We start from the raw sequence: 19,231 nt of genomic DNA on the forward strand, positions 1-19,231 counted from the left end.
ACCAAAGCTTTTAAAACTCATAACTTTTGAATGGATTGTCGATTTGCCTCAAACTTCACTGATGTGGTCCACTGATATTGCTCATTCACTCAACCAACATAAATATTTGGTTATCATTCCCTTTAAAGAACATACACACATATCAAAAAGCCTATCTCAAAGCAGGTATCCACCATGTCTGAAAATTACTCACTGATAGGAATTTGAGGTATCCAACACAGCCATGGCGATCATTACCCACAGACCCAAAGTCCATACACGATCAACAACGAGCAACATGCCTTCCAGGAAACCAGTAAAAGCTAACTGACTATACAGTGCCTACACATTACATGTATGTCGCACATCCCAAACTGACTATCAAAGTTATATTTCCTTTGCGTCCAGTGACATACATGTATTTGCAGGAAGCAAACACACAAAAAGACTTATGAGACCGAAGCAATAAAACACTTCATTTTCATTGCAGCAGCTACTTAGGACTTATACTGTCTCCTTCCCTTACTAATGAAGTGATTAATAATTATGATGGTTATAATGAAATAATAATACTGATGGAAGTAATTATGATTATAACTGTGTTGACATCATAATGAATGTGAAAGCCATGACGGTTTTCTGCAGTTCACGTTTTCTAGTCCTTGACTGTCGTACCCTATGCGTACCTAATCAGCATTACTCACGCATCAAAGTAACAGCTATGGGTCCATCAACATTAAAATCATGTACGGCCCTGATCATGAACGCAATACATGTCTGCAGCAGGCATTAGCTGATCAGTGTACGTGAAATGTAACCACGTATCACTACCCAAGCACAAGATTCTTTATGGGTCACTTGCGTATCGCTAGAACACTTGCAAGTCAATCCTCTGCTATCTTCTGCCTCACACAGCGGGCCGTGTGATCCGTCCTGATACGATTACAGAACCACACCGAAAATAATTTGCATATAGCTTGACACTTGGTGGATATAGGTTTCTGCCAAATCACTCCATGCATATTTGCATTTTGTTTGTTGTTTTTTTCACACACACACAAAAAAAAACCCACCAATATCATCAATTGATCAACCACAATGGATTGTTTGAGTGAATGATTTACAAAAGGAGAAGTTGTTGGTGTGTGTACTAATATTCAAAGACGTACACAAGGTGTCACATGTATGCCTACAGGAATGTAGAGCACTTGCCTCGAGAGCATTGTTGTTCATAAGACCTGAACGTAAATGAGCACTGTGAGGAATTTAAAGGGGTTGAGCAGCATTGACAAGAGTACCTGACCACTGAAATGACGAGTTATTCCTTACAGTTGACCAATCATGGTTCCAGTTGAGTATAACAGCCAAAAATAAAGATTCATCCCTCCGGAAGTAGGCGAGGAAAAACAAAGGAAAGCATATTCACTTACATACCCTGAAGGTGCAAAGTGTGTTTACTGTGAATTGTACAAGACAAGCTGACATTAAAGTTCAGCTAAATATCTGGTCAAAATGCCAATTACAATCTTATTTAAGTTTCATTTTGGGGACTACTAACTACCAATCTGGGAAATCTACCTGCACACCCTCTGCCCTTAAAGGTTAATAGATAGTTTTGTCACATTTTTATGACGACAGGATGGTAATTTATTCATGGATATCATGCATGGTATTCCAAGAGATAAAGACAACTATGCCCAGTAGTGATATGATATTTACATAATATACATTTGAAATTATCATGCCTACTGCAGAAATTCAAAAATAAGTCATAAAAGGAGTTCATTAGCAGGCATTAGAATTGCATCTATTGCTTCAAGAATCTAAATATTTCCTTGTTCACATTAAAAAAAAAAAATGCATTCTTTCACTCTCTTGAGGGAAAACATGGTAGTTCTGCTGGAAAATATCAGCAAAATCTCTTTCAAGACTAAGCAATCAGGAGATAAACAGAAACCTTGGCAAATGTGACAATAAAAATCCCTCAGTGTCAAACTTCTAACAAGAGAATATCAAGACGGCTTTTAATTTCTGTCACGATCCTTGGCTCTCACAAACAGTAGACAAACTGAACTGAAAGAGGAAGTGAACACAGTATCAGAGTTGGGTATATGTTTACTATACCTTATCCACTCCAGCCTTCTTCGGTGTTTCTGTGTTTGCGGGAGGCGATTCCTTGTTCCCTCGGCTGATCTTCCGCTTGGCCATGTCCACGAAGCTCTTCTTACGGGTCACACGCTCGGTGGTGGGCGCCTCAGACGACCCACTGTTCCGGTGCTTATTTCGGTGTTTCCGCGGCAACGGAAGGGTGTTGAATTTGTACTTGTCTGTGTGAGTAGAGAGGTAGAGAGGAAGAGAGAGGCCTGATTAGGAACAAAGATAGGACTGCGATTTCCCTTTGACGTGCATGTTGGCAAAAAAACAAACAAACAGAATCAAAAAATATTGCAAGGCTTCCCTTTTCACAACAAACAGTGCTATTACAAACAAAGAAACTTCCTGTACAACTTATAATACACATGGTATAGACATAAACATAACAATGGGGATGATTTTGTGGTAGTGTATAGATTCATTGTTTCAATAGGATGAGAGATAAAGGTTAGTGAATTAGATGACGTGAAAACTTGTGTCTGACTATTGATCACAAGTACGAGTGTTCTATTGTTTTAATAAAAGAAAAGAAACAAAGAAAAACAATTTAAAGCTTTGGCAGGCTCGGCAAACTGTCTCTAGTTGCTGACACCAGTTATTTTGTATGATTTGATTTGGTTTAAATGACAGGAAACCTGTTTCCACAATGGCCACCACAACAGTGAATAGACCAGCTTTCACAAGCTGACTGTCAGATTTTGGCTTATTCTTCACTGCTGGAAGGCCCCCTGGGTGGTGCAGGCAATACTACACTGGAAAGGACATAGGAATAGCGCTGGATGTGATCAAGGAGGTATAGTTTTAACCATTCCCTCTCCCTAGTCTGATCCTGCACATTTGCCACATTCATCACACAGCATCTGGGAATTAAAACACTTTCAAAAGACTTTGTGGCTATCCTCTGCGAGAACTTTGATGTACATTGTTGTTGTTTTGCTTTTAACTTTAACTGATGCAATGTGTTATTTTGCATCCTAAAAGTAAGTACAATACATCTGTATGTCACACTGCTATATCTATGAAATTACTGTTCCTGTGAAGAGAAATAATTTCCATAGATTTTCACTTGAAACTTCAGAGTTTCACTACAAAGCAGTACTCACAGAGCTTTGGTATCAGCAAACTACACAATCCTTGCTACACTCCTGATACCATATTAGCAATGCCAAATTAACTGCCATCTAATCAAACTAACAATCTTGTCACGCATGCCATGTTTACAGAACTCCAGATAGAGACTTGACTCACAGCTTGAATATAGTATAATATCATTTTCATCTCCTACACACACTGGCACCACATCTAGACACCCACGGTGTTCCTTATTAACCACAGATCCAGTTTAGAGAATGGCGGAATAATAGCACCGCCAGAGAACAAAAACAAAAACGAAAATCTGATTTGCTACAGTGGGCACGAAGGTTTACAACCTGTAATGAACTTTGTTGTAAGAGTTACGACCTTTATTAATTATCCACACAGAAGAGAATTAGGACATACTGCTGTATGCTGCTGTAGTGTAAGAAACATCTACATTGTGGGAAGTCAACGTACTCGCAACACCTGAACCAATGATACATCTTTCCTTGAAGACTGATCGACAGCTAGATCTCAAAATAATGATAAGAACAATAACAATGACACGCAAAAAAGCAGGTGATTCTCTGCACAATTTCTAAATAAAGCTATCATACAAAATGAAGTGGTGTGGACACATTTACCGAAAAGTTTGTATCAGTCAGGCTTACAAAAATTGATTACAGTACACTGCTCCCGTCCATTCAGACCTAAAGTTGCAATGTTACTATGCTGTGTACCCACCAGACTGATCCCTGCTGCCAAGTGATACGTCCCTTTAATCTCCTGTTATACAAATCCACAGACCGGCATTCACACAAACAGACGTCATCAGCTGTATCCCACAAAATACACGCATGCATGCGTACACTGGGTACATCCACACTGCGTCTCCAATAATGGACTGAACAACTGACAGGCTGTGAGTGAGAGAGAGAGAGAGAGACTCGATGCTCCACTCTCGTTCAGACCTTCCTACTGGAATGCCGAGAGTGACAATCCACACTGGCACGGCTCGGACGGACCAGGCGGCTCGGACCGGTGAACGGTGAACGGGGGCAGAAGGAGTGGGCGCACACGCACTCCTTTCCTATCACAACACAACCTACGCATGCCGACGTCCTCTTTTGCTGACACAAACATGCACTGGATACGCACACTGTTTATCAAGAGCAACCCCAGACCTACCTATGGAGGGGAAGGTAGCCGTGTGCATAGACAAACGTCCCCATGAATCAATAATTCTATTCATATCATACCTAGTCACTCCTCTTCCCTTTGACAAACGCTTATTATCAATCACTCCCTCACCAGCTAAAGTCTTTGGTCACAACAGAGCCATTACAACTGGGTAGGAATGTTTACAAAGTTTGAAACACTTAATAGACTAGCATGGAAAAGGTAATGAAATCATTCATATCCATGGAATGTAAATGGAATGGCAGTGGAGTGATGGTGACTGATGAATGACGAAATGAATGACATTGCATTGACAATTGACGCACTATCTATTTTTGCCTAAAGATCAATGTAAGAATAGACACGCAACGAACATGATGTGAACAACAAGCTTGAGCTGATTCAAGTATGTCAACAGCTTCTCAACATAAGAATCAAAACACACTGCTCAAGAACACTTCAGGTTGTCTTTGTTATTCACTGTTTGACAGACTGCAATATTAATAGCTTCCTTCTGAAACAAATTTATTTTGAATCAATACTGAGAAAGAGAACATCACAGCTAGTCAGCAGCGGAATGGGACAAATGTATAAGAAAGCTACCAACATTTCATCCCTCTCAATTATAATGCATGCTCTTAAAATGTCTTATTGTATTGGTTCTTATATATACAGCTTTTTAATGTTGTCATCTTGTTCATATTGTGTACACACATGAATGTTTGTTTTTCTCCTGAAGAATGAAATATGAAATCATCACTGTTTGGATGTTTGAAACCTTTCAATCTGATGTCCCACTACATTTGTGCACATCTCCTCCTCACTCATGTTGTGCACACTAAATGATACCAAAAATATCTTTTTTAATATCCTGTTTAAATTCCTCTGTGTTGACTATCCATGTTCCACAAATCAGTTGCAGAAGTAGATTTATTTTCAAGCTTTAAATTAGTGATATGTACTTTGCATATCACATGACATAGGAAGTCAAATAGACACATTTTATAACCATGAAGAGTTCATAGTCGATTGTGGCTTCCATTTAACTTGCTGAACTTCCATACAACTTACAAATACCAAGTCACAAATTTCGTGAACATTGCATCTCTACATATCTTTCACTCAGTGTACAAAATTGTAGCTTTCTCCCTGCGATATAACTCCTTTAATCTGTGTACGGCAGTCTCTTAAATGAGACGGTACAACTGCTATAAAAGAAACAATAACACTAACATAAGCTCATTTATAAATGCACATCACTTCGAAAGCTATTCAGCAGATGTAAGAAGCATCAAATATAATGTGCCATACCAATATATTACTGTCATGCTGCTACAGCTGTACGTGGAAGTTGAAAGCCTACATAGTACAATGACGTATGCTCATTATGTGTCAATACCAATTCAGGGGCAAAGTACAGGCTATGAAATTATGGCAAAGAGATGTTGGTAAACTGCAGTCCAGCACATCAATACCCCACATAGGTACACTCTTAGTCTATTACACCAACAGCCCAAGTACGACTGAATGAAAACATAATCTTCCAACACAAGCCCACCTTAATTCATAGAAGTACCATTTGCTGATTTCTGAACTATACATGTGACCAGACTTTTTTAATAATGTAACACTTACATGTACATATACGTGATTATTTTTATTTTTTTTTTTTTTGGGGGGGGGGATGTGCCTAAAGTTATAATTATATATTTTTTCAATTACACAACAACCAAATTGCTGTAACTTGAGCTAAACAAAAACCTGAATATCATTGCCAGTTTTAAAACTTTCAAACAACACATACGTTCTGTTTCATGGTTTTTTTTTTCATTATTCAGTTGTTTTCATCACCAAGTATCTACAACTGTAGCATTGTATTTCATGAGTTCTTCAAAAAGCCATAGTAGTTACCCACATGCTGCAATAAAATTGCTGCAGTAAAGTTTTATTTGCTTTCTGAATAGCCATATAAATATGGCTATATCTTCCAATTGAAGCTGGTATTTAAAGGGATTGTAGAGTTCTGGTTGAGACCTAATTTCAGGTTTCAAACATTTTTTGGTGAGATAATGAGAACTCCCTTATGAAATATTAAAGAGCATGTAATTCCACAAGGAATTCAATGTTTATTTGATGAAAATTGGTGTTGAAATGGCTGAGATATCCAAAACAGAGCGATTCTAGTAAAGTGTGGGACCCAAACTTTATTACGATCGCTTTGTTTTACTCTGTTTTTGGATGTTTCAGTCATTCCAAACCCGATTTTCATCGAATAAACTTTGAATTCCTCTTAAAATGGTATGCTCTGTACTATTTCATAAGCGTTTTCTGGGTATCTCACAAAAAGTTAAAAGTCCAATTCTCATCTCCACCAATACTGTACCATCCCTTTAAGACATGCTCAAAACTTACAGACTATGTTCATCAGTCCTGTGGAAACCAGATGATTGTCATGTTCATTGTACATGACTGTTGTTAAATTTTTCTACTGCTTTAGTTTCAGATGATAATTACAATAAATTGGCTCTTTTGTGGCCTAAATTCTACATAAAAATACTCTCTCACCAATTGAACAAGAAGACACATTTAACCAAACTTTAAAATCATTTAAGTAAAAAGGCAATTTCCGTCAACTTCACCCATGGAACACTTTTCTCCTGTATTTGCTATTCCCATGTCGATGTCAACCAATGAATAACATCTCAGAGACTTGGTTCAGGAACAGTCAACTGAACTTCGACACCCAAGTTTTCGTCAATTTTAAGCCAACTTCCCTAAATTCTGCCACCAAACATGACCTCTTCCATCACGAAACAAAACCTACCTACCTTGAACTCTGCCTTCATGCTTTCAGTGGACTGTGAAGCCATTTGCGATGGCATGCAAAATAACTGTTCGCTAGAGTGCAAACACTCGTTACATACTGCATGCTAACAATGGTCAGGAATAGTTCTGACAATGGATGGCAACCTTGAATCCAATTGGACAACACAACACTCTTTAGATGGGAGCCTCCCTACCCCCCCCCCCCATCCCAACACAGACACCAACCCCATTCTAGTTCTACCGTTATTCCTCCTTTAACATAGTTTAGTTCATAATTCATCCATACATACATGTACATGACAGCTAACATTATTATTATTATTATTATTATATACTTAAAGCAGAATGTTCATTTGGCATGCCTCCTAATTGGCTAACCAAAAATGAAAATAACGAAACTGATGATTCATTGCTATTCTCCTTTCTGTCTGTACACTGGGGACTAGCTGTCCATGGTAATCGACAACGGAGTGTTGCATCTAACATGAACTTGACTAAAGATATTCCGACTGCCTGTTATTATAAAGCAACCCTGAATCTTATTTTATATCTTGAATTACATCTTAATGTTATGTTCATTGGTACATCACACACAAAGGCTATTAGTATGTCACTTCAACAAAGTCTTCTTTTTGTCCATGTCAATACATAGATTACAAATGTCATGGTAACTGTAGCCAATCACTGGTGACAGAAATGTGATTATCTGCATGATTTTCTCTGACAATATTTAAAAAAAAAATCACACAGATTCCAATGCAAACAAACTTCTTTGACTGTTTATCATTCATGGAGCATTTTGCTTGAGGACATTTCTTGCTAGAATAAAAAATAGTTTGTAAATTTTGCATCTTTATCTTTCCTTGCTGGAATTACAAGATTTGACCATGTCAGTCCTGGGAACTTGAAATGCGTCGTCACCAAGAGGGATTCAAAGTTCCTTCATGCCACATCAGCATGATAGACTGAAGACAGCAATAGGTAGGCTACACCTCATACCTGTCAGTAGCAAGCAGTTGCCTCCTGTCATGTGCCAGGACTGTGTTAAACAAACAACAAACTCACAAGATTGCGGACAGGAAATGCTCCTTCATATCTCACACAAACATACCATACAAGCAATAACAAGAAAGAGAGGCAAATATGAATGTGCACGGAAAGATAAAACATACACTTTCCTAACCAGCTAGTTATGAAGAACAAAGCAAAAATACATCATTACGTATCCTTCATGTGGTTAATGATTTCCCTAAGATTTATACACATCTTTAATATAAGCACATACCTAATTCTCCAGTGCCCAAGGACAAAGTATATTCCGTAGCAGTCAAGTGAATATTGATTCCGACATGTTACTAGGAGGTGCAAAAGAGTTGTCTTCATACAGATTTCAAATACATTAATAACCAGAACGAGTTTGTCACTACTTTCCAAAGTACTATCCAATGACGTGTACGCACTGTCCAGTAGGACTTTATAGTAGTCTATACAGCGCTCTGCACATCCTGTATAGACGCAGCAACACTTTCTCGCCGCTGTGACGCACAGCGATCACCAGGAACCCGCGGAGCCAGAAATAAAACAACGTAGAGTTTCGGTAGGTGTAGTACTAGCGACGGTAAAGCGAAATGACCCGGTTTTTTCAGCACCGCTGAAGGAGGGGAAGAATAAGCTCACCGCAGACGAATGAGATATGGGAAACTTCCTGCAGACTGGGGGAACTCCTCAGCTGCGAGAAAAAGATCAGAGTAGAGGTATCCTTCTTGCATAGCATCTATGAAAGGAACGTGTTTGGAGGAGACAATTTTTTTTTTTCAGCCTGCAAACACTGATATAAGGACTCCTCTGAAAATCAGCCCAAGTTATGGCTGAAAGGGCAATCCTTTCCATGAGTAGAGAAAGAATTGAAAATAAACACAATAACAAAAAAAAATCTTCCTCTTAACGTCAGTAGATATACAGGGCTTTACATTTATGATTCTCACAGCTAGTAGATCGTGGGCAAGTAAAATTCACCTTCCTCTAAACGTTAGTACATATACAGGGCTTTACATTTATGATTCTCACAGCTAGTAGATAGTGGGCAAGTAAAATTCTCATTCAGACAACTATAATAACTTCACATCTCCTTCCCATTTACTTCACAGACTTCAGGCCAATTTACACATAAAGAATTACATGGTTTTTTTTATTGCTCTGCAGATTTTTATTCTATTAATAATCATTGGCACACTGGCAGAAAAGTCATTTGGCTGCAAGGGAAGCTCTTAAAATCTGCAAAGTGTGAATAAATGCTTCACAATGACCACAGCATGACCTCAGTCACTCTATCACAGCTTTGTGGAGTAAGTTGAACCACTGGGTGAAAAGAATCACTCTTATTTCCGTGTGCTGTTTACACACACACACTGCACGAGGCATATTGGTGTGAGAGTTATTAAAAAAAATAATGATTCATAATAGACCAATCCGTATCGCCATGCACCATCATGCAGATCATGATGGTCAATGATTTTTTTGGTGTGCTCACACAAGAATTATCCCTTTTTGCATCATGTTTCAAAAATGCATTTTGAAAACCATTATCTTTGGGTGCGTGTGAACAAGGCCTATAGTATGGAGCTATTAAGTCTATTTAGCTGATTACTTAATCCTTGAATTTGTTGCCCTTGAGTATAACATTCCTAGAAGAGGAAAGTGGAATGGGTTCCCAGTAGTGAAGATTGAGAAGATGAGTGATTGGTAGGTGAGAACACAGTCTCAAGTTCATTGTACCAGGGTAACTCTTTAGATACGCCAAGGATTCTACTTGAGTTATCAAACTTTTTTTTGTTTCATTAGCATTCTGCGATCCATGCAAACTTGACCTCATTGTTAAGTTTGCCAGTGCACTCAGGTGTCCCAACATGCTTTTTAGTCCAACTAGAAACAATCAGAAACACCACACCACAAACCCTCATCCAGTTGCTGAACAGGCTTTGATGAGAAGCACCATAAAAGTAGAAGTAGAAGGTCATGGTGGCACTATATGGATTAGGGGGATTAGGTAATATCTATTTATTGCCAATTAGTTTTCAGACATGAGTATCTGTGTTAATGGGTAAAGAAAACACTCCGGCATGCATGAATCCAACAAAAAGCTCCATATATCCCCTGATATCGTTCTTCATTGATTCCACAAGAAAGACACTGATCAGCACATCTTGGAAACCAGCGTGGTTCCAAGACATGGACTTCATGGCCACACTCTTAATAAGTCTCATCATTTTCTCAAAATTTTATAATCACATGGGTTTAAGGAGAGTGCAACCTGGCACTCAACCCACACCAAAGGTTAAATCATCACGCTAAGTTACAGCCATCTCTACTAAGAACCATCCCTCTTTGAGTTATTGTTTCTAGGTATATCATGGCCAGTTGATGTCAACACTCCCACAAGTCAACTCTTTACTGGTACTTCCTCGTATCCACGTATTTCTACCAAGTTTTGCTTTCTGCCAATTTGAGGGTACTCAAAAGAAGGTTCTCTCTTGAAAATACTCTAATATTGTGAAAAAAAAAACAGCAACAAAAATACCAGTGATTCAGTCAACTGCAATGCAGTGCCGACTGGAGTTTATGCCTTCTCCCACAATCACTATCATATGAACTCTTCACATATGCTCTGATGAAGTTCATTGATCTTGCCAACTGAACAAAGAAAATACTTCCCAGTTTGTTCATTTATCCTTAATGCCAGATAACACAGTGAATGGACTTTCACAGTTTCTGTGATCTAAAACCATTGCTTTTAACCTCTTGACAATGAGCTGATTCTGCTATAACACGCATTTCCCATATACACCTGCCTGAGTATACTCGAGACTAGTCTTCAACAGGTCAAGAGATTTTGCCTAAATTCTAATCAGCACAATCTATACCGCATGTACAGTACAGGTAGCACACCTGGGCCAGGTACCAAGAATATTCACTAGTATACAATTTTCACAGGAGAACAGATGAAAAGCCCCCAAAACAAACTGCCCTCAAAACATTATGGGCCGAATCCATAAAACAAGCAATTGCTTGTAAGCAATTGCTTCAAGCAAAAGCACATGCTCGTCTAGCAAAAGATCTAGCTCAAGCAATTGCTTAAATCCATATGCATAACCATTTGCTAGTGCTTATACCTTTTGCTCGTCCCATACAAGCAATTGCTTGTGTTTTCAACAAAAGGGAAGTCACGCCTGTGCGAACACAAGAACAAAGGCGAGTGTGGCAGCATGTATTTGAAAGGGCGTGTGTGTGCGAAAAATTTCCTGACATAGCAATAGAGCTATGAAATGGCACTCATAAATGAACACACATACACACACACACACGTATTACTGGCTGATACCCATCACTACCACAGTACCCCGGATCTGCCAGATTGCACGTGGAGAGAGGTCTTGCCCTCCACAGCAGTCGGACATCCTACCTGTTTTTCATCACATTTTGCGTGCTAACCACTGGACATTCCCATTGTTGAAATGAAAAATTTCTTACCCGATACTCTACTTATGAGTAATTTCTTGTAGATTTATACCACTCCTTCACAAGTGTGGTCTTTCTTCCATGAATATGAAAAGGATACTTAAAAGGGAATGTCCCAGATAAGTAAAAGCTCAAGCTCATTTTACAGAGCTTGGAAAATCGTAAGCAATTGCTAGCAAGAACTAGCAAAAGGTATGTCTTATGCATACGTTTTTAAGCAAGTGCTTGGTCTCTAAGCAATTACTTGCGGGCAGCAAGCAATTGCTTGTGCTTGCTAGCAAAAGCTTCTGCTCTCAAGTAATTGCTTGTTTTTATGCATACGGATTCGAGTAAAAGGCTAGCACAAGCAATTGCTAGCGTTTATGCATCCGGCCCTATGCCTCTGGCACCCATTTGGGTGGAAGCACAGAAACACAAGCATGTTACCTGTCTACTGCATAATTGCTATAGATCCAGAAGCATTCGCGGCATGCAGATAAAAACTTTTGCATGTTTACTTTTGTGAATTGTGGCTCTGCAAAAGTTTCATGCACATGAAAATTTAAGTGTCCAACATGACATTGCAGCTGAAAGTGCTCTCCATATCAAATCAAAATCCTTTATCAACCTTTCCATTTCCTTCAAATACATCCAGCACTGCCTAGATGCCTACAAACATTTTCATGAAGAGCTGTGCCGAGTTCATATAAGAGAGAATTCATCACTTTTACTACAATGAGTCCATCTTTAATTGTTTGTTTTCTTTGAAATCTCCCCTCCCTATGTGTAAAATGACGGTAAGAACTTTAAAGTTCATAGAGCACTAGAAGCTTTAATTCACAACTTCCATTGTATTGGACATAACTTTCACTTTTCTCTTTACCTTTCTAAACTGCTTTTGGCTCTTCCTCATTTCCTGATTGGTGTCGAAACAATAAAAAAAGATCACACTTCCGATTTCCTGATCTCATTCCCATTTATCAGGAAATACTTCACTCACTAGCAGGACAGTGCTCAGACTCTCTCTCTCTCCTTTTCTCCCAGAGGAAAATTGCTTCAACAGTTGATGAAACATTGCTATTATCCATACTTGAGTTATTTCGAAATTGTGCTTGGTGGTGATAGACTAGTCATTTTAATCTTGAATTTGCCTATCTTCCATACATTCACCACTTTCTAGAAGAGAAATCTCTATCCAAATTTATGGCTGATTGCTGTATTGATGTTTTGATTTCTTTCCTTTCATTTTTTGAATCACTAAACAGGTGAATAATTTATTCTGTCATTGATCTACACTTTATCTTTGAAACCAGACTCGGTGGTAACAGACTCGTCATTTTCGTTTCAGTTCTGCCTAGACTCGTTACATTCGCTTCTTCCCAGAAGAGAAATCTTCATCTACGTTTATGATTGCTTTACTCACATGCTCGTCACCATCAGTCCCCTAATAATTCCGGGAGTGCTGTGAATTCAAGGACTGGCTTTGAATACAGATATCTTCAAGCGATAATTTTTGAAGAAAAACAGTCTGCAGTTTAATATTCAGATAATACTAACAGTTTAAATATGGATGTGAGTAATTTGAACGTTTGTTTTGATACATCTTTGAACCTGTTTAAATTTGTTTTAGGCCTGCTTCATTTTTCTTTATTCTGATGATAGGCATTCATTATAAAAACTAGATATTCAGTGGGTAACACAGGTCTGTTGCTCCTGAAGTCATGACAACTTTGACATGTTATTTTACACATGGGTCTTGGCTCCAAATGACACATTTTTATGCCTATTTTTTTTTTTTTTTTTTTTTTTTTGCAAAAAGGCTTCAGTGACGGAGCACATTTTCAGGTATGGTGTATACACACACACAGTATGTGCATGTCTGTCAGTGTGTGTGTCTGTCTGTCTGTGTATAGGTCTTTCTGTGTATGTATTAGTGTATGTGTGTGTGTGTGTGTGTATGTATGTGATGTGTGTGTTATATAAAAAGTGTTATAGTTCATTCAATCAGTTTGACCAGTTCAGGAAGTGAGAGTTACTTCCGTCCTTGGAGTGACAGGTACAGCATTGTGCATGCATGCATGCGGTTGTCAACTGAACATATAACCTGCATAGGGCCTATATCCTAACCTCTGTCAGCCGAAGTGTTGTGCTGATATTTTAGGCAGATAGTCCCAGCATTATCCACCTCACTTTTGACACATCGTTTTTTGCAGGTGGCACCGACTTCCAACTAAACGTGGCCGTTTTGTGAGTCAGCAAGATATAGAGTTAAGTTATGCATGATGATGACATCGAGCAGTAATGAATCACTTCTTGTCGAGTCTGCCGCTATCAAATTGGCCACTTGGCCAGTTTGACAATTCAACCCAAAGAAAATCATTTAACACATTGTGCTTCATCTACCATAATAGCAACATGGCATTACATTGTCTGCAGTGAGAGCTATTTCACGTATTGTAAATGTGGCATATCCACAAGTGTGGAAAGTTTCATGAACTTGATCTTCACTGAGTGTTCAAAAATGTTTTGAGTGAAAATCTGCATTTTTTGGTAGCATCTAAAAGCAATACGTTTTCTTGTATAGAATTAGGGCAAAGTTTATTGCCGGTAATATGATGAAGCAAAAATAAAAACTGATTGAGGATTTCCCTTTTGACTGACTCCAGTCATTTCCTCAGTACTAAATGTAAATTCATGCATTGTAGTTTAGAAGTTTTTCAAGTAAAATGGACTGTGGTAAATTTTCCTAGACTTATTTTGTCACTATTTTTTTTTCTTTCTGTCATTACTGCTACTTGTCTAGGGCAAGTAAAACTCACTGTCAGGCGAGTGACAATCCACGTGGCTACTTGCCTGCTGACTGTATTTCAGACTTAAAAGAGAATTCTAGACCAGTTAAAAGTGAGTTTGAAAAGAAAGAGTAAAATGTGAAAAGCATTTATAGTGAAAACTTGATCAAAATTGGATTGAAAGTAAAGAAGTTATAAAACTTAAAAGATTTGCTAATTTTTGTATAACAGTTCTTGAACAGTTGATATAATTATGTAAATGAGGGAGCTGATGTCATCTCACAATTATCCATTGATTGTGTACAAAAAAATGGGACAATTTAATTTTCTGGTTTAAAAGTATGAAGCATAATGTTATTTCTGGTTTCATATTCTTGATTTCAGAATATTTTGGATTTTGGATTTCTCCTTTGAGTATATAATTCCATTTTCCAAGTCAGGAAACATATGTTAAAGTTCCCTGCCCTAACAGTGACATCTACTACTGTGAGGTATAAAGGGTGTCTTTAAGCTACCTGAAATACAGGCAAACATGTTCTGTACATGAGTTTGTCACTGACTGCAAAACTGTGTACTGCATGGACTGTGTGAAACTGCTTTGCTGAATTTCATCACACACCCCTGCTCGGGGAAACGTGACGGCACTTTTATGAATTTCAGTTTATGATGCAGAAACCATCTGCATGCGTGGGGGGAGGGGGGAGGAGGAGGGGGGAGGGGTGGGGTGAGGGCTCTTGCTTGACTCTTGGTTCTGAAGACTTGATGCAAGTCTTGTCCCAAGGCAGTCTTATCAATTCCAAGCATTTGACAAAGATTACTGTCAAAGAATTAATGTGCACAAATGGAAATGCCAAAGTCAAACAGGAGAAGAATACATAACTGATAACAAGTATGACCAGAATGTGACTATCTGTCAGTCCAGGAGAATTTATAAGATTACCATTTTAAAGCTGTTTTATGATTGAACAACTGGGTTGAAAATATTTCATTCTAACTAAACCAAAAAAAGAGAAAAAAGGTGAGTCTATCCTGTTGAGTTTTTGGACCAGTCAAAGAGTTCTTATTTCTGGACTTTTTAAATGCATCTCCCTCATGTCCCTCTATGTCTTCCTTGGCGTGCATGAATACATCACAATGAAATCAGACATCATTTTTTTTTTTTTTTTTTTTTTTTTGGGGGGGGGGGGGGGGGGGGGGGGAGGTAAACAAGAGTATGGGCAATGCGGTCTCCCCTTGAGTCTGCTAATAGAATGCTACAGACTATAGCTCCCAGAAGAGTTGGTATGCCATCACTACATTGAGTTATGACGATGCCTGTCACAAACATCTATCTCAAATTTTGACTGGAGAGCGAGATCAGGGCACTCAGGAGGACTACTCCAATCCACGGCAACAATTCCTTCCTTTTTCTTACTCTTTCATTTGAAGTCATCACAACTCTTGCATAAACCCATCTTAATTTTTCCTTCAATTTTCACATATCGTTTTGTCAATCACACTACTCAATTCAATACAAGCCACATAAAGAATACAGGGCAACATTCTCCCTCATTCCAGCACCAGCATCAAGTAACTTATTTTCTATTTAAAAAAAAGCGGTAAAAGATGACATTACTGAAACATGAGCAATGCGACTCCGATTTCTTTTTTTTTCAGAACCTTGACATTTTAATTTTAGACGCCTCGTGAGGCTCCTTCATGCAACACATGCTGTTGCACAACAGTGATTCATGTGATTCACAACAGTGATCAAAAAAAAAAAATGATCGACACTAATATGTTAGATGTCTTTAGGCACAGTGCCCAGCTGATCTTTGGTTCCCTTATCATTTTTTACCCCCACCTCTGACCTTCTTCAACGGACCGCCATTGCCATGGCTAATTACGAAAGCATCTGAGCTGAGCTGATGGGAAGGGATGGGGGGGGGGGGAGGGAAAGGGGGTGGGAAGTCTTCACTGAGACCACTAGGTGATGGAGAGTTACTCTGTGAGCCTCACCTCACCACTAAACAAAGTTGCAAACATTGCAGAGTGTTATGTTATATGCTTCCCTCATGAAAACAGTTAGGGCCTAAATACAGGACAAAATGAAACACTCACAAATACTTTTGTTTGCACATTATATAGGACCAGTATCTGTAGAACTTCCTTTAAAACATTTAAAGTATTGATGTACAAGTGAATGTGCACCATTCACATCTTTAATTTTTTTTTAGGGGGGGGGGAGGCAAATTCAGTTAGTAGCTGGCAAGAGCCTACTGTGTGAAGAACAGTCTTTTGGCACGACTTTGCTCATCAATATACACACGCGATAGACAAAACTACTCAACAGTCTCACGTGCTTCAGCTTTCTGACTTGGCCGAGTTCCTTCGCAGAACTCTTGTTCCATCATCAAGACCCTTACTCTCAATTTCCTAGGTGCAGAATGAATCACGCATGCAAGGAATTACAAATTTCTCCTCTGTGCTTTCTAAACAAAGCAGCAGTGAGAAACAGCAACAGTTTGAAATTTCAGCATGCAGTCATCTGCTGCACAATGGTATGAAATCTTTTTAAAAAAATGACAAATGACTGTGGTATGAACATACATTGAATGAGGAGACAAGGGACTCAGGTGTGAACATAAATTGAATGAGGAGACAAGGGTCTGAGGTGTGAACATACATTGAATGAGGTGGCAAGGGACTGTGGTGTGAACACACATTGAATGAGGAGACAGGGGACTGAAATGTGAACACACATTGAATGAGGAGAAAGGGACTGAGTTGTGAACACACATTGAATGAGGAGAAAAGGGACTATGGTGTGAACACACATTGAATGAGGAGACAAGGGACTGTGGTGTGAACTCACACTGCATGAGGAGACAAGGGACTGAGGTGTGAACACACATTGAATGAAGAGACAAGGGACTGAGGTATGAACATACATTGAATGAGACAGGGGACTGAGGTGTAAACATACATTGAATGAGGAGACAAGGGTCTGAGGTGTGAACATACATTGAATGAGGAGACAAGGGACTGTGGTGTGAACATACATTGAATGAGGAGACAAGGGTCTGAGGTGTGAACATACATTGAATGAGGAGGCAAGGGACTGAGGTGTGAACCACATTGAATGAGGAGACAAGGGACTGAGGTGTGAACATACATTGAATGAGGAGACAAGGGACTGTGGTGTGAACACACATTGAATGAGGAGACAAGGGACTGAGGTGTGAACACACATTGAATGGAGAAGAGACGAGGGACTGAAGTGTGAACATACATTGAATGGAGAAGAGACAAGGGTCTGAAGTGTGAACATACATTGAATGGAGAAGAGACAAGGGTCTGAGGTGTGAACATATATTGAATGGAGAAGAGACAGGGGAATGCATGTGGTGTGAGGAAGGAAGAGAAAGATGAGGGACCATAGTGTGTATAGAGACTGAAGGCAGGTGGCGCCCTATACCTGGTATCCCTTTACACACAACTCCTAACTTAATCAGAATCCTGGTCAAATGAATTTTCATTAAAATCCTAATTTTGAAGGTGGATGGAGAGCAAGGGGTTGGCTATGGCGGTAACAACCATGATGACACTTTGAAGCTATATGACGGGAGGGGTGTGGAAAGTAGCGATACTGGTGGTGCAGTTTTAATGGGGGAGACAAATTAATTTGTGTGTGTGTGTGTGTGTGTGTGTGTGTGAATATTGAGCAGATAAACTGCAAAAAAAAAACAAAACTAAACAAACTATGATTACCTAAAAAAAAATTCCACTGAGTGGTTATGGGCATACTGTTTTTTGTTTGTTTGTTTGGTTTTTGGGTTTTTTGGTTGTTTTTTTTTTTTGGGGGGGGGGTGTTGTTGTTGTTGTTGTTTTCCACCAATTTTTTCCGATGAAGACTTGCAATACATCATGCTTAAGTAAAAAATCTCTTTTACGTCCACATCCAACAATTAATGTGGGTTTTTTTGCATCAAATTTTAAAAATTGATAGATTCAAAATCCATTTGTCTTAGTATAACAGGCCTTCTAGTATAGCATTCGTTGAGAGCTAAGACAAAAAGCTTTATCATACTGATTCAGTAGTTTCATGAATGAGTTACTGTATATGGCATACATTTTGTAGTGCTCTCTAAAAAAAAAATCGAGTGAAAATAATTTACTCTTAAAGGAGTGAATACAAAAAAGAGTGAATTTAGAGTGAAATTGGAGTGAATTTTGAGTGAAAATGTTCATTATCACTCGTTTTAGAGTGACCTCAGGGATCACTCCAAAATCTTCGAGTGATCCTTGAGGTCACTCCAAAATGAGTGAAAATGAACATTTTCACTCAAGATTCACTCCAATTTCACTCTAAATTCACTTTTTTGTATTCACTCCTTTAAGAGTGAATATTTTCACTCGATTTTTTTTAGAGAGTGAGTCTTATTTTTTTGAGAATCAGAACTTTCCTACAATTTTGTGAGTACTTAAAATTTGAGGTGGCAGAGAACAGTAATGAATGAAGAAATGAACTCCTGCCCAACACATTCATGTCTTGATCAGAGTTGATATTTTCATGTGCTGTTAAATCTGCAAATAGCATCCAACTCCAGATATTCACAAAAATCAAAATCTTGTAATGTTTATGGCATATACAGTATAGTGTAAGCATGTAGGACTAAGTACTACAGTGCTTGATTAAAGGTAATACCAGGAAACGAATGCAAGAAAATGACAGGGGTAGAAAACAACACACA

At 38.7% G+C, this 19,231-nt stretch overlaps 1 protein-coding gene across 1 annotated transcript in view; it reads right to left on the minus strand.

Annotated features, from left to right (window-relative positions):
- The window catches only part of LOC139724207 (rap guanine nucleotide exchange factor 1-like), a 143,885-nt gene that overhangs the window by 36,730 nt on the left and 87,924 nt on the right, over positions 1-19,231 (minus strand). The window contains exon 3 of the mRNA XM_071635352.1: positions 2,104-2,306. Coding sequence (XP_071491453.1) covers positions 2,104-2,306 — 203 coding nt within the window. The remainder of the gene's footprint in view (positions 1-2,103; positions 2,307-19,231) is intronic.

This window comes from Diadema antillarum, unplaced genomic scaffold (genome assembly GCF_040938485.1).
Source record: "Diadema antillarum isolate AM-2024a unplaced genomic scaffold, OU_Dant_1.0 scf00000208, whole genome shotgun sequence".
Lineage (NCBI taxonomy): Eukaryota > Metazoa > Echinodermata > Echinoidea > Diadematoida > Diadematidae > Diadema > Diadema antillarum.